The sequence below is a fragment of the Lichenostomus cassidix genome, chromosome 1 (genome assembly GCF_008360975.1).
Source record: "Lichenostomus cassidix isolate B80296 chromosome 1, HeHo_3.0, whole genome shotgun sequence".
In the NCBI taxonomy this organism is placed as follows: domain Eukaryota; kingdom Metazoa; phylum Chordata; class Aves; order Passeriformes; family Meliphagidae; genus Lichenostomus; species Lichenostomus cassidix.
The window spans coordinates 7,340,867-7,356,609 of record NC_139479.1 but is presented as its reverse complement, the minus strand read 5'-3'; the positions used below and the strand labels follow the sequence as shown (position 1 = coordinate 7,356,609).

Sequence of the window (15,743 nt, the reverse complement as noted above, 5' to 3'; positions counted from 1 at the left end):
AAGCCTTTTGGTGGGGTCCTGGCCCTCATGGGAAGAGCAGCACGGTTTGAACACCTCAGTGGCAATTGGCTGTCACAGGATATGCCACTGTCACTAACAGTCCCAAAGCAAAACTCAGGAGTTTGGGTTCACAGCAAGAACTTCCTTCCTCAAGGGGAAGAGCAGACCCAGGCTCTGCAGAGAGGGTCTGCCCAAGCCCAGGGAGCCCTGCCTCTCAGATGCAAGTTCCCAAGCAGTGCAGAAGTGACATTCTGGTCACTGTCCCTTTAGATCCCCCCAAAGTGTGCTCACAGCTTAATGCTCCACATTAAAACTGAAGTATTTCCCCTAGTACTATTTTACTTCCCTCTGCAGACTCCACTGGAAAGAGAATTCAGCCAATGAAAATTAAAAGGATGACAAAGGAAGGAAAATGAACCTATTCACAATTCTTTAGCTAAAAGGTGGTGCAGAAAGTATCGTCTCCAGCAAAAAAACCACCATTTTAAAAACTCTGTCCCACAAAAAGTGCCCACCTGATGTTTTCTTGGAACTTTGAATTTAGAAAGCCAATACAGATTGTACCCCAGATTTCATCAGCTGCTTGCCAGCAGCTGTGCCAGCCCTGCTCCACTTTGGAAACTACTTAATAAGCATAAATGAGGTGAAGTTCATGTGACAACCAGGCAAGGAGTTAATGGGAGTCACTTTAGCCTCTTCATTTCTCAACAGTTTTATTGCCTTTAAGAAAATTTTTGTAAAATATAAATACAAAGGCAGAAGATTTACTTACAAAGTTAAAACACAGATCTCAAACATAAACACACAATTCAGAAAATTTAGTTTATGTACAGTTTCAAGCAACTTCAACATATGTTAGTTTTTCAATATTTTACAAGGTACAGAAAAAATAGTTCAAAGTCTTCTTTAAATAAAGAGCATAAAATGTTTAAACATATATAAACAATCCGGTTTGATGTGTGAAAACTAAATTTCACAGCTTTTAAATTAGGATATAAAAGTTCTTACAATTAGTTGATGCGTATGGATATGGTTTAATTTATATTACAAACTATTGAATTATATTCAATAGTGCTTACCTGGCCAAAGCAGGTAATTCTGTAAACAAAAAAAACGAAAATAATATCACCAAGTGCCTTACCGAATTCTATCTCCCAAACAAGCCACACGACTTTGATCACATCACCTAGAAAAAGTATGTTCTGTGTAATCAGTGCTTTGTATGAAACAAAGTCAATGTGTGTGGGTGTATTCTTTAAAAAAAAACGTGTTCCGAGTAATAACAAACTTATCCCAAAGCCTGTGTGCATTTAAAGAAACATTATATAACAATTTTGTAAAAACTGATTGAAGTTAAAAAAAAATTCTTCCAAAATCCATCCAACTGGAATTCAGATCTCTTATATAAAGGAAAGATATTTTCATATTTAATAGTGTCCTTTCTTTACAGAAACAATTTCATTTGAACACATATACATAAAGAAGTAACTGTATAGAGCACTGTACATTAAATGGCCTGATGGTTCACCAGAGGATGTCGAAGGGAGGATCCTCGTGTGGATGCAACCAGTGAAGCTCGGAGCCCAGCAGAGACTTGAGCTCGCTTGTAAACTCTACCAAGTCCAACAGCTCTTTGCTCTCTGGGTTAAAAGCTTCAAGGTCCGTAGCACAAGAGAACAACTGGCTGAGGGAAGTCTGTTTGTAAAACTCTGCCTCCGTGATGGTGACGACTTCCAGGTTGGGGAAGTTGCAGCGGAAGATGCGAGACGACATTTTTAGCCTCTTCACCACGTCCGAGAGCAGAAGCCAATTCCGTGGTCTGTGGAAGCAAAGGAGAAGGAGGCTCCAATAACTGATAATAAATCACAGGATTCTTGACTTTCCCCAAAATCACTGTGTGACAAACCCTCCCTGATCCCACGCCCACAAACAACCCCATCCCAACTTGCACAGATAAAGGTTTGCCCAGCTGAGCCCAACTTTCATTTCACAAATTAGGAGATAGCTCATAGTTACAACCACAAAATTCAGCACCTCTGACTTCCAGAGATGCCAATATTAAATAGAAGTCAACTGTGAGTTGGTTTTTTGTTAGGTAAACAACACAGTTTAATTCAATCTTTGTGCTTGGCCACTTCAGGGAATTTAAGTTACTCAAGTAACTCAAGTTTTGTTACTCAAGTTACAAAAACATGCTAAAACCCACACTCCTGTATGATCAATATTTAAAATTGTCATCAAAATTAGTGCAAATGGTTAAGAACAGCCATTTACAAAGCTAATTTATATCTTCAATATAATAGATAATACAACTTTCCAGGTCTTTGCTTATTATTAAGTATCATAGAATCTTCCCTAAGATTCTTGCTTGTTCCAATTCAGAGATTAAACCAGTTTTGCTCCAAAGTCTAGAAAAGCAGTAATGGTGCCATTTTGTCATCCACGAAAGTGTGTCCACTCAGCAGCAGAGCAGAAAAGCCCGTGAAATACAATTAGCACCTCACAAACATGATACCCAAATTTAAGCGCTAGAAGCACTTCTATTTTGGGAAGTTATAAACAAGATGCCTGTCTGGGATGAGGAAAGGAATTTGTGTTCAAACGTCACTTGTCCTGTTTGGGAATATGGCACTCAAAACTCAGCCCGGACAAACCAGCCTTTTTTCTCTCACCTCCCATTAGTTTATTTCCAAAAAAAAAAAAACCAAAAAACCCAGACAGTATTGACCTGTCATTTATGTTACATAAATGCAAACGCTTTTCCCCACTGACACAAACTGCCACCAACCCAAGCAGATCATCCCAGCTATTTTAACCCCAAAACCTGTATTTGTTCTTACCCCTGAGAGAGACACACTTGAATGTTGTAACACGGTAAGGGAGGCTCATCCAAAAATTCAAATTCAAACACATCGCTGAAGCCATCTTCATCTTCATCACCTGGGCCAGGAGGATTTGCCAACACATCAAATCCAGATTCATCTTTTGGATCTAAATAAAATTGAATAAAGGTGCTAAGTCAGCAATGAGAAGGCTGTTGCAGGTCTTGCTTTTTTCCCCAATAACGTGATCTGTAAACAAAATCAGTTTGCTTCCTTCCTAGCTTTCTCCACCACAACAACAAAACAGCCCCCACCCCCATGTGCCCCATGTTTTTAAAGTCTCTGCATACAAAGAAATAAAGGGCAACATTTGCTCACCGCACACAGAGCTGCCATAGAAATCCCAGTACAAACCAGGGTCATCAACACTTCGACCTTGCAGGTCAGTTAAATACTCTGGAGAGGAAAAAACAACAACAAAAAAATACTGATGAGAACAAAAAGCTGGCAAACTTAGCAGACTGCACGTCGCACAGCCTAAGCATGCGTCCTCCATACCTTCCATCAAAAAATCCCACACCACATTCCTGGCACTTGTGCTACAAACAGCATATATACACCATTCTCCCACATCAAATAATGACCCACCACATCAGATAACCACCCAAGACCCAGCCCTAAGCTTCAGAAACCAAGAGCAGTATTTTATTTTTGTGAAGATAAGGTGTACCATATTTTGGGCCTTCAGAGTTACTCTGGACACCAACTTGAGGGTGACACCAACTTGAGGGTGAAACCAGGGCCCCAAATAAACTGATGAAAAAGGTTTTTCCACACAGGTATGTTCAGAAGATGTAGTTCTTTTCCACAGATATAATCTGGGAGATTTACCAGCTGAATTGGTGAGAAGATACTGAAAAGGATGCTAGGAAGGCAAAGATACTGGACTTTACTGGAGTTCTGACACACCTATGTGCCTTCTACACTGCACCATTTAAACAGGTAAACAGATGAGTACTTAAACTCATGGACTGTGAACACTGCACACATGCTCAGAGCTAAGTTATTAGGGAATGCAAGTGTCTTCATCCAAAACTAGGAGGAAAAAAACCCTAAAACCATGTTAAAACATGGACATGTTTAAAGACAAGAGCCTTTAATGTAGTTTTACAGTATTTCAGATATAAAACAAGGCAGAACTGGCAAAGCCAAAAATAGTCTAAAATAAAAAGCAAGACCATGGGAAAACATGGGTATGTTTAACAAACAGCTATTTGAATTGGCAAGTTTCTTGTTTTCATTTCAAGCAGAAAACTGAAGGCACCGAAACAGCCCGCTGACCTCCTACCTACCTATCAAATCTGACAGTGGAATAATCCTTATGACTTATTAAGAGTTTCAATTAGAAGGAGCCCCCAAGCATGGCTGCTCTTCCCACCTGCAGCCTGTGGGGTTTTGCTGGCAAAAAGGCAGCTACTGCAGCCCAGCCCACCCCACGGATCCTTGGCACGAAGTCACCCCTGCCAGGCAGGAGGGACTTGGGGGGACAGAGAACAGCCCCCCATCTGCCAGGAGCAGAAAGCCCCATGCAATGTGGGCACAGACCTGTGAGGAAGGTCTCCATGAGCTCACTGTGGGTCATTTTCACGATGGTCCTCCCAGAGTAGGTTGCAAGTGTTGGATCAGCACCATAGGACAGTAACAGGCGGACAATTTCCAAGTGGTCATTTTCGACTGCGTCGTGGATTGGTCTGGTGTGAAAGAAAAGAAAAATCACGGTGTTACATTTTGACTCAACAGTATTATGCCAATGTTTTTGACAAGAAACTTCTGACTGTAGATCAAAGTTATTTATAGAAAGTAACACTATTAATACAGCTGCCAATCATCTTCTTGTCGGTTTTACTTGCATATCATATCCTCCCCTCTTGTCTTCAGTCAGACTGCTCAGGGCAGATATTTCTGTTATGTCTCTCCCTTGCTGTACACATTTTGAGGGACAGTAAAATAATTACACCGCTGTAACAGAAAGCAGGAGTTTGTGTGAAGCCTCACAAACATAATTTTGCTGCAAGTCACTCTACCGTTCCAAATCTCTGCCAATTTAACAGCGTGTTGTGGAGTAAGGCTCATTCAGCCTGCCTCTGGGCAAGCACGGAAATCAGTTACCCAAAGCTCCTAAATTATGTACACAGAAATAAGTTATGAAAATTTGCTAGGAATTAAACTTCCACACAGAACATCCTCTTTAAACAGTACTTGTGAATATATTTGCAGCACAATTCAACCCTCCTAATCAGAGAATAGAAAAACATGTTATTTTAAGTGTAGTCCACCCAGAAATTAATGCATTTTATGCGGCGTGAGCAATCTATACAAGCTCAGACATAGATTTTGTGAGCCTTCAGAAGGATTATTCATTAATACACAGGCCTGCAATTCCAGGTTTAGAATTCTTTATCGCTAATTATAAATCGCATTAACTTTTGCCTTTAAAATTGATTATACGTAACGGGGAGTTGTCTGGAAGTAGAACATATTACCCTTCAGACTAATGAAGATGTGTTAAAATCCCATCTTTTCCTTAGACAGCAAGAGCAGAGAACTAAAAGCAGAGTCAAATGCGTGGACAGTGATCATGGCAGTCCAACTCAGCTCAACACTCCTCCTTCGGGCTGTCAACACCACTGCCCCCCAACAAGGCTTCCAAGCTCTCAGGGAGCTGGTATGAAAAGGCAAGGACTTTATCCAGGATCACACACTGCCTTCCTGGAAAGCTTTCAGAATGATGTTACAAGGGGAAGTCATCTGGAAGCACAGCCAAGCAAACCTCTCTGCTCCATCTCCCGATCCACCAAGCAACTCTCAGCTGGCAACCAGGGCTTCAGCTCCCTCCTGCCAAGAGGTCACATCCCACCACTCCTGCCACACATGGCAATGTCCCCTCTATGTCACCACAACTTTGGCATGACCTGGAACCCACGTGAGCTCAGGACAGAGGAGGGCAAGATCAAATCAGTCAGAAGAGGATGGCACACCACCGTTTTCCCATCTATCCCACAGCACTGCTGGTAGGAGGGGGAGGAGAGGCACTCTGATACATCTCAGAGAGATGTTCCAGATGTCTTTACTCCAAGTGCTTTCCAGCAGGCTGTGCTTAGGGTGACTAACACTGGCTACATGTGAAAGGTTCTTGTTTGCCCCCATCTTGCTGGAAAGCTGCATGTCTATATTGGTTTTGACATATGCATGATATACTGACATGAGGAGGTGCACTTGGGGACTTCGTGGCTCATTCCCTACGGAAAGAAGGCTTATCCCATGCTGCTTGCCTCCTAGACACCCCAAGCCACGAAGACAGTGAAGAAGCAGGTGATCCTCGAGCTGCTGAGCAGAGTCCTCAGTCCAGCTTGTGCCAGCCCTCAGACCCTTGGCAGCAGAGAGCACAGCATGTGGACGCCTTCAAAGCCCAACATACCACTCCTTGAAAGCCACCTCCAGATTTAAAGACCAGAGAGGTCCATGAAGATCACTTGCAAAGGCTCAGGATATCCCTTCTCAGTTTCTGAGGGAATGTCTCTAACACAACATTGAAACTGACGCCTTTGAGACAGACAGTGCTGGAGGAGGCAGCATTCCCGGGATCCCCTGCGAGTCTCACCCTCCCACCTCCACCTACCGACTCAGTGCTTCCCCACAGGGGAAGCATCACATCCAGGATCTGGTCAGTGCTACATCCCAGTGTCACATCCCAGGTGACACTAAGCAGGAGGCAACAAATAACAGAGGTGCCAACGCAGAGGCTGAAGAGATATCGGGTGTTTCTTGCTGTCAGCAAGCATCTGAGGCCTGAGCTGCTGGGTCACGGCACTCTGAGCATCTACAGCAGGAAAGGTCAGCCTTGCTGCAAACCCTCCTGTTCCCCACTGGGCATGAAGCATCCCTGGCTGGAAGTCTGGCAACAGGCACAGGGAGCAGATGAGAGTTACGGCTGCTGCCAAGTGCTGGGAATGCTTTCTCCCCCACTCCCTTGCTTTACTGGAGTCTTTAATTTTGAACTCCTTTTAAATTTTATTTCAGAATTACAATTTTCTGGGTTTGGGGGTGAGGAAGTTTGAGGAGTGTTGTGGGATTATTGGTTTGTGGGTTTTCTTGTTTGCGTTTGGGTTTTTTTTAAACTGACTTACCTAAGTGGCTTTTGAAGCAGTAATGAATTCAAGATGATCCCTTAACTTATTAAAAACAGCATCTAAATCACCGCCCAGTGTTTCAATTGATTTAACGACACTCAGACGAGTTTATTAAAGGGTGCCTGGGCATTCCCCAGGAATGAAAAATTGCAGCACATGGGCTGTAACCCTGGGATGGAACCTCCTCCTGCCTTTCTTCAGGTTACCAAGCCCAATGTGGTGCTGCAGACAGAGGCAGCAGGGCAGGCAGGGGGGCAAACCCAGATTTGTCATCTAAGAGTACACAGGGAGGCTGCCTGGGCATGAGAAGGGATTTTACAGAGGCATGGGGAAGGAAAGGCGTAGTAAACCAGTGCGGAAGAAGGAAGAACAATAAATAGAAGGAAGGAAAGAAAACACTGGCAGGGAGTGGGGGGAAACGGAGATTCCCCATAGGTAACTTAAGGGAGAAAGGGCCAAAACAGAGCACTGACAGACTCTTTTACTGGCTAGAACAGCTTCTTGGCAAGCTCACGAGCGGGACCATGCAAAGGCACAGCTATTCGTTTGCTGCTCCCAGCAGGGCCAGCAGAGGAGGGAGTATTCTTTAGTCTTGGCAGAGTTTAACCACCCTCTTTGTAGGATGCAAAAGCAAGTACTGGAATAGGCAACATTTTCAGATGTGGAGAAAAAAAGATCCCTGGGAGTCCTCTCCTGGGCTGCTTTGCCCATACAATCTCTTCCACCCTGAGCATCGTGGAAATAAACACTCTCTATCCCTAATGGTGCAGTTAACATAGCACAGCTCGTTTCTAAAACAAACCCTTCAAAAGGCCCCAGAAGGATCTGGGGACATTCGAGAGCTGCAATATCCTACAAAAGACACACATCTCAACCCTCTCTTGTGTACTGTCGAATTCTTCCTACTATTTTTACCGCCACTACAGTTAGGAAAACATTTCACTGGGGGTTTATCATTCCACCACCAAAATTATAAACTATTTAGACCAGTCAGGGTTTGCTCTCAGCCTTTCAGGCACCACCAGAATTTTCCTCCGTGCAGTAAGAGGTCTTGCAACTCGCCGAGCAATGCCATACTCCGGCGTTCTGTTTTTATTTCCATCCTCTCCGTTACGCAAGGCTGCCCCACGGAAGAGGCAAGGCACAAGTTGCAGGAGGGCAGCTACGCAGGCTGGCTCTTCTTTAACGCAATTAGCTGCTGGAAGGGATGGCTCTGCCAAGACCAGCTGAAAGGACACAGGAAGAGAGCCATCTTGGCATGGTCCTCGCAGGGAAAAAAAAAAATAAAAAAGGGCTGAGCTCGTCAGCTGCCAGCGGGAAGGATACAGCAAAACTGGCTGCAGAGAGAGAATCTAGCGAGCGAACTCTGAAGCAACGTGGAGCTCTCCCTAGCAGGCAGGGGATGCCTGTATTTCTGGCATTGTTTCTACAGTGGCACCGTTTCAGCAAGGGCGTGCTGCAGAGGTAAGAGGAGAAGAACAGCGAGATAAGGGCAAACAGACGCGGCAAACAGCCTTGCTAATGTCAGTTCAACACGCCTTGTCGAGCTGCTGCACTTACTGGGGTCCTGTCAGGGAAGGGAAGCTCTCACCTCTTAAGCACGGTCTATTATTATTTATAGGTAAGACGATTAAGAGCCCTTAGTGACTGCAGCACCTCGGAGACAGGTCTTAAAGATCTCCGGGTTCTACAATAATCTTTGATTAGGCACTAATTGAGCAGCAGAGTGCTTGTGTATTCAGGGTCTGCAGGCACTGCATGTGGCCTATCAGCATAGAGTTTAAGGGGGAAAAACATCCAAGACCTACCACGTTTAGCCTGGCCAGATGTGCTGTGAATAGGGCAGAGAGGGACATCCTGTGCAGAGCTGGGGTGAAGGGAAGGGCTGCACCATTCCTACACCCCCAAGCGCTGTCACCTCCTCGTCCCCACGCCACAGTCTGGCGCTTTGTTTGCTTCTGGCTTCACCGAGATTTCTGATACTATCAGGAAGCAGAGGCTGAACTCCTGCCTCATCCCAAAACACACACAGGCAAAGCCAGCATGCTGATCAGAGCACCCGCAGCACTTCAGACAACACCGAGAGATGCAGGGACTTCACACAACTTTGCCTGCATCCTTCACATTCACATGGACGTCTTGTACAGAATAAAGCCATATCCTCACCAGCTGCAACTTTCCAGAGTGCCCCCCAAAAAGCTGACGGCAGAGGCAGCAAGGAACAGAGCCCAGGGGTTCAGATGACCCCCAGGCTGCCTCACTAACACAGCTGCACTAACACAGCACACGCAGTTGCATCACAGTTACATCACTCTTCTGTGCTGCTCTACAGAACTACACACATCCACTGTCACTGTCTGCAGGCTTGAGAGCTTCCACAGCACGACCAAAAGTACCTTTGGATGGGTGAGGTGGCAGAAGGGAAAATAAAAAGCATATTCAGTGTCATTAAAAAAGCAGAGGAGGAGAACAAGTCTTTGATGGTGGATTTGTGTGGTGTTTCTTTGGGGGTTGTTTTGGGGGGTTTTTTGTTTTTCTTTTTAAGATTTTACTGTCTTTGTAAGGGTTGAACATGTTCAGGAATTTGAATTGTAAAACCAACACAGTTGAGGAATACTGACACATCTTTCCTCCTAAAAGTTAAAGGAGAAAAACTTCAAGAGAGAAATGGGATTTGTTTTATGAATGTCCTTACTGTACAGAGAAGTCTGGTCCTGCCAAAAGGCAGTGGATTACACAAATGCAAAGTTCCTTACAGAAGCTTCTGCTCTCTGTCTTGCCCAACTCAGACCATCTTTCCTGTGTATTAGTTGTGTTTTGGATTCTTGCTGTCTGTCGGGCAGCTTTCCAAATGAAGAGTAAGTCTGCCCTCAGAAAAGAGAGGAAACAGCAAGCTGAGTTCTGACATTACCATCTATGAGCAGATCATCATTATGTTCATTTCTAAAATCCATTTTCCTCAAAACAACTTTTCAGGGTACACTGGCCAAGTTTCTTTCTTGAAAATCAGCTCCGTCTGTGACTAGAAATCAAAGGTGGACTCTGAACTGGTGGGTGATTAAGACTGATCAGACACTTTCGGGGGATAATTTTCTATATAGGTTATTCCAGAGATTGAAACAAAAATAATTTAGGACTCTTTTTACAGCAACTCGCCACTGTTGCACAGGTCACGTATTAAAGCTGAAGGCAGCAGAAAATGCGAGGCTGTTTGGCAGCCTGGAGAGCTCAGAATTCTTACAAAGACGTGGGCGACAGAGGAGGAATCTGACAATCCAGTCGGGGTTTTAATGTTTCTCCAAAAAGCTTTCCTTTGGGCTGTGATGGGCCGGTGATGGGCCAGTAACAATGGACCATCAAGAACTTTTAATGGACCATCCTAACCAGCCCTCTTTTTGTTTTTCTGACTCCTCCCTTCCCAAGTTAATAAATAAAGAGCTTAAAAACAAAAGAAGCAGGCTCTTAGTTACGCTAATTTTACCTCTCTGGCTATTTGGATGGTGATAGGGAAGGCGATAAACCATTTAAGATAACGAGCTGCAGGAGATTTGCAGAATACAAAGCGACCTGTCCCCAAAATGCATAGACTGAATAACGCTCTGCATATGCTCAGGACAAGTTACCCCAAGGTCAGCCTCGCAGAGGTGGTCAAAGAGGTGCTTTAGGAGATACACAAGCAGCTTAAAAAAGGGTCCGGAGCAGCATTTTTTTCCTCCACAAAGCAAAAAGGAAAAGCTCGCTATCTATTCTGACAGCACAGGAACTAAGCACCCCTACTATTCTGTGAAGGAAACTATAAAAAGACTAATTCGGGATTAAAAAAAAGAAAAAAAGAAAAAGTAAATCCAAAATATCAAATGAGCAGATAGTTTAAATAGTTCAGCAAACAACATTTTTATACAGCACACACAGGACTCGCACACCCGATCGCCACAAAAGCCTGAAGTGCTCTTAAAAGTAACCCTGCTGACAAGGCAAACCTCACTCTTTTGGCACAACTCAAAGGACCTGGAGGGCACATGAGCAGGGCTGCAGCTCAAGTATCACTCCTTCCTGCCCTGCAGCTGGCAATTCCACTAACTAACAAAAACCGACCAAAGCACAACTTATTAAAATTCCCAGAAGAAAAAAGAAATTACCCTGAACTCGAGTCACAACAGAAGTGTGTCTCCACTGCTTTATTAACCAGAGAGCAGAGGAGGTCACCCAATCCTGCCCAAGGACCAGCAATAAGGCAGCGTTACCTGCCTGGAGCATCTGAGGATGGGGATGTGGGACAACGGGAGGACGAAGGAGAGGCACAGAGGTGGTGACCACCCGGAGACAAGCCAGGGGAGATGCTAACCTGGTTCCATCCTGAGCGCTGCAGTTGACATCCGCGCCGTACTCGAGGAGATGCCGCACGATGCTCAGCCAGCCCCGGGCACAAGCCTCGTGCAGGGCGCAGTAACCCGCGTTGTCACGGTGATTCACATCACACGCCTTGTTTTCCAAACAATACAGAACCACTTCCTGGAAACAGGAGGGAAAACAGACGAACATCGAGTTATTTCTTGCTGTGTAAATGCGTGGATTTCTCTGCTTGAAGGAAAAGGGGGGGAAAGGGGCAAAAGATAAAACCCCTGTGGTATGCTAAGTTACCCTCTATGAGATGGATCAGTCAAAAGGAAAATAAAAGGGGGAGCTGTTGACAGTCCTGTCTGTTCAGGAGACATAGCAGAGACCACCACTTCCCTGAGCAGACTAGTTTAGGCAAAATGACACTGAGAACTCTGTGCCCGGCAGGACCCCGTAATCTCCAACATCAGGAATTGTCACAGAGGGAGAACCTGCAAATTTCACAGACGAAACTCACGATGTTCCACTTCTGAAAACTTCCACATGTAAAGCTAGTGGGAAGGTTGTTACTCTAACATCTGCATTTTTAGCAGAAAATTCTGCAAGTGCAACAGCAGCACAGCCGACGTCAGTTTGATTTTAAAAAGAAAAAGTGCATGACCCGAAACAAAACACATTTAAGATACACAAAGGATGGTTTGCTATCGGCAAACAAAAACCAGCCTGGCTCTATCGAGATCGGGGAAATCCCATTTTCACCCACCCCGGTTTTCTGCATGCAGAACTAAAGCCAGGCGCCAGGTTCCAATAACGAGCCCGGCGCCGCAGGAAGCCATGTGAATTTAACACAATTCATCTTGCAGTCAAATACACCACGCTCCAGAGCCTGGGCCAGACTCAGCTCTGCGCTGCCGTGCAGCCTTGGAACAATGACTGCTCCATCACTCAACCAAAAATTTAGGGTGGTGCGAGTCTTCCTCGACTTGTGTCGGATGCAAAAGAAAGCAAAACAAAACAAAACAAAACAAAACACATTTCTAAGAGACGTTTAACGCATAAAATAGCCCCCACGTTCCCAGATTAGTGGTAAACCATTAATTTTGCATTTGAGTGACATCCTTGCAAAGCCAGATAGAGCTCGGAGGGGGGTGAGTGCTTGTTTTGCCAAAACAAGAGAATAAACCGACGTCGGGCGCAATGCATTTATTCTTCCCGTTTCAAAATAAACCGGAAAGCCCGCAATAATCTGTGCTCTGGGTACACCTGACTCGAGAGCCGGTATCCAGGATACAGCATGAAGCTGCTCTTTTAGCAGGCCCTCACTAACCAGGCTGGAGCTGAGAGCTAATGAGCTGCCTGTCCCAGGCTCCGGGGCATCCCCTCCACCTGTCCCCGGGGAGGCACCCACCTACCCCCCATGCACCCACCGGGTTGACTTGGGACCCCCACAGCCCCACCCCTCACCCTACAGGGGCTCTTCATGCTCCTGCTTATCAGCCCAAAGCCAAAAACCAGTCCAGAACGGATGCTCTTTACCCCGCACATGCTCAAGAAAGGGCTGTGCAAAATTATACTCCGGAGGTATGAATTCTCCTTCAAAACCAGACCACCCTGCCAGGCAAATTAGCAGATGGATATAGGTAGCAGAAGCAGCTGCCGTATTCAGCTCCACTTTTAGCACGCAGTTACCGTTTTAAATAGATTTTGCAACTCAAAATAAAAGATGTTTCATCTATTTTTGTAAAAAGGGAAGGCTTGTCCTAGGGTGGAATACCTACTACTGGACAAAAAAGCTAATTTTGTAGGGCAATTCTGTGTTAAGAGGCTATAAGAAGAATGTCATTAACCACAAAATGTAACCATAAAGACCATAAAACTCTACATTGTTAATTAATTAAATGCCTCATTAACTTTTTTTAACATGATTTATTCAATTTACAAAAAAATTAGCCATCATTGCCGAATACAGGAACATGTGGTGCCACAAACACACTTTTGGTTTCACAAGCATTTCTCGCTAAGGTTTGGGGAAGGCTGTGAGAGTGCCACCGGGCAATTTAGTGTCTGTTCAGGTGCTCTATTTAAACCAGCAATCTGAAAATCACCCACAAAGAGTCAAACTAGAACATAACCAGACACCTGCACCTCTGCTGCTTGCAGTTTCTTAGCCAAACCCGAAGTCAAAATATGCAAATATGCATGGTCCATCCCCAGACACAAAGAGCTGCCCTTCTTATGTGCTCCTTTTCCAAGGAGAGAGGTCAGCATCCCCCACGCCATAAAAAGGCATTTCCCCACACCCAACCTTGACACACAGCCCTGGGGTGAAGCATTATATACTGAGTCTTAACACTTCCCCCCAACATCATACCAAATCCCAGAAGTGATGCCTATTCCTGGGCAGGATGCAGGAGCCCCAGGGGAGCTGTGCAAGGCAGGATGATGCCCTGGAGCTCCTGCTCCTGTGGCAGTGACACTGGGAACTCCCAGTGTCTGGATAAGCCCTGCCTTCACATGTGTTTAAACCCCCTGTCACACACCACACACTCCGCTAATTTCACTGCCTTCCCAGGAAGGATCTAATGCCAAACTGATGAGAGAACTTTCCAAGTCCACTGTCATGGTTTCACCCCAGCCAGCAGCCAAGCCCCAGGCAGCCACTCACTCACTCCCCCACCAGCAGACCAGGGAGAGAATCAGAGTCACAAGGGTCAAAGGTGGAAAACTTGTGGGCTGAGATAAAGACAATTTTACAGGGAAAGCAAAAGCCATGCACACAAGCAGAGCAAAACAAGGAATCAATTCACTGCTTCCCATGGTTGGGCAGGTGTTCAGCCATCTCCAGGAGAGCAGAGCTCCATCCCATGTATCAGTGACTTGGGAACACAAACACCATCACTCCAAACGTCCCCCTGCTTCCTCCTTCCTCCCCAACTTTATACACTGAGCCATGATGTCACACGGTCTGGAATGTCCCTTTGGTCACTTTGGGTCACCTGTCCCAGCTGTGTCTCCTCCCAGCCTCCCATGCACACCAGTCTCCTCACCAGCGTGGCACAGGAAAAGCAGGAAAGGCCTTGGATCTATGTAAGCCCTGCTCAGCAATAACAACAACATCCTTACATTATCATCACTGTGTTCAGCACAAATCCAAAACACTGCCCCATACCAGCCACTGGGGAAAATTAACTCTATCCCAGCCAAAACCAGCACATCCAGACACACACCAAAAAAACAACATGGGGCACAAAGACAGCCATTGTTTCACATCAAATTCATTACACAAGCCTTTTGTACTTTTTCCCCCAAAAAGACTCTACGCTCCCTGTAATTCCCTCTTCACAAAACGTAAATTACAGTTTTAAGACTACCATTATCTCTCAAGTCATTTGTTTCAAATGGAGAAAACAGAATGGATTTGGGAGTGCCCATACACTGGGATGGGTTGCTAACAGAAGCCTAGGAAGGAAAAGGCAAAACTTCCCACCAGCTTCATCAGGAATTTCCAGGGCCAAAGACCATTTGCTGCACTGTCTTTAAGTAGCCTTGCTGGCTGCAGCCCTGCAATTTATCTGACCAGACACAAGCCGCACTTGTCCTTCGACATTTCACACTCACATCAGCTTTCACATGCAAAATTGTATCCACTTGTGTCCTGCTTCCTGCGATGATCTGAGGCACATCTGCACCGTGGGACCAAGAGCAGGACAGAGGCACATGGCCTTGCAGCATTTGGGCTCCCCATGGGTCCAGCAGTGACACTCACAGCTTGCCAGCACCTCTGCGTGCTGAAGGGTTTGGAGAGGATCTCTGCACAGCCTCAGGGCATCCCTGCTGCACAGGCAGGCAGGCAGGCAGGCTGCCAAGGGCAGGCACGAGCTCATCCGGTCCCAGGGCAATACAGCATTCCTGCCAGGGCTCGGTGGTGCCCTGCGGTGCCAGCCACTTCCAGCTCCGAGTCCTGAATCAGCACTCGGCTCCCTGTGGCCCTGATGATGCAAACTCGTCTGTCTTCCCTGCCACCAAGCTGGCAAAGGGCCACCGGGCTGCCATCACAGTGGTCACAGGAAGCCCCACGTGCCCAGCACAGGTTGCTGCCCTGCTAACAGGGGTGGCAGAAAACTGACTTGTGCACTTCCTGTGCGTTACAGACCAGCATGTTACCTTGACTCATCCAGATTTTTCTTTTTTTTTTTTTGTTTTCCTTAAATTCCTTAAATAAAGGAATATTATATTCCTTAAATAAAGGAATTTCTTACTTCTTGACCATTCTCATTCTTTCTGCCTGGAGAAGAAATTCAGCTTTCTACTAACTGCAGCAGCCTCATCACTAGCAACAAAAACCCCTCAGCTATGGAGCTTCCACAGATGATCAAACCATCACAGCACACCA

At 45.6% G+C, this 15,743-nt stretch overlaps 1 protein-coding gene across 10 annotated transcripts in view; it reads right to left on the bottom strand.

The window, feature by feature from the left end:
- Positions 1 to 696: 696 nt before the first annotated feature.
- The window catches only part of BCOR (BCL6 corepressor), an 81,945-nt gene continuing 66,898 nt past the window's right edge, over positions 697 to 15,743 (bottom strand). For all 10 annotated transcript variants that reach the window (XM_085049024.1, XM_085049032.1, XM_085049008.1 and 7 more), the window contains 5 exons: positions 11,358 to 11,524; positions 4,428 to 4,573; positions 3,201 to 3,278; positions 2,841 to 2,991; positions 697 to 1,819 (listed from right to left, as the gene is read on the bottom strand). In XM_085049024.1, the coding sequence (XP_084905150.1) occupies positions 1,525 to 1,819; positions 2,841 to 2,991; positions 3,201 to 3,278; positions 4,428 to 4,573; positions 11,358 to 11,524 (837 nt within the window). In that variant the 3' untranslated portion in view covers positions 697 to 1,524. The remainder of the gene's footprint in view (positions 1,820 to 2,840; positions 2,992 to 3,200; positions 3,279 to 4,427; positions 4,574 to 11,357; positions 11,525 to 15,743) is intronic.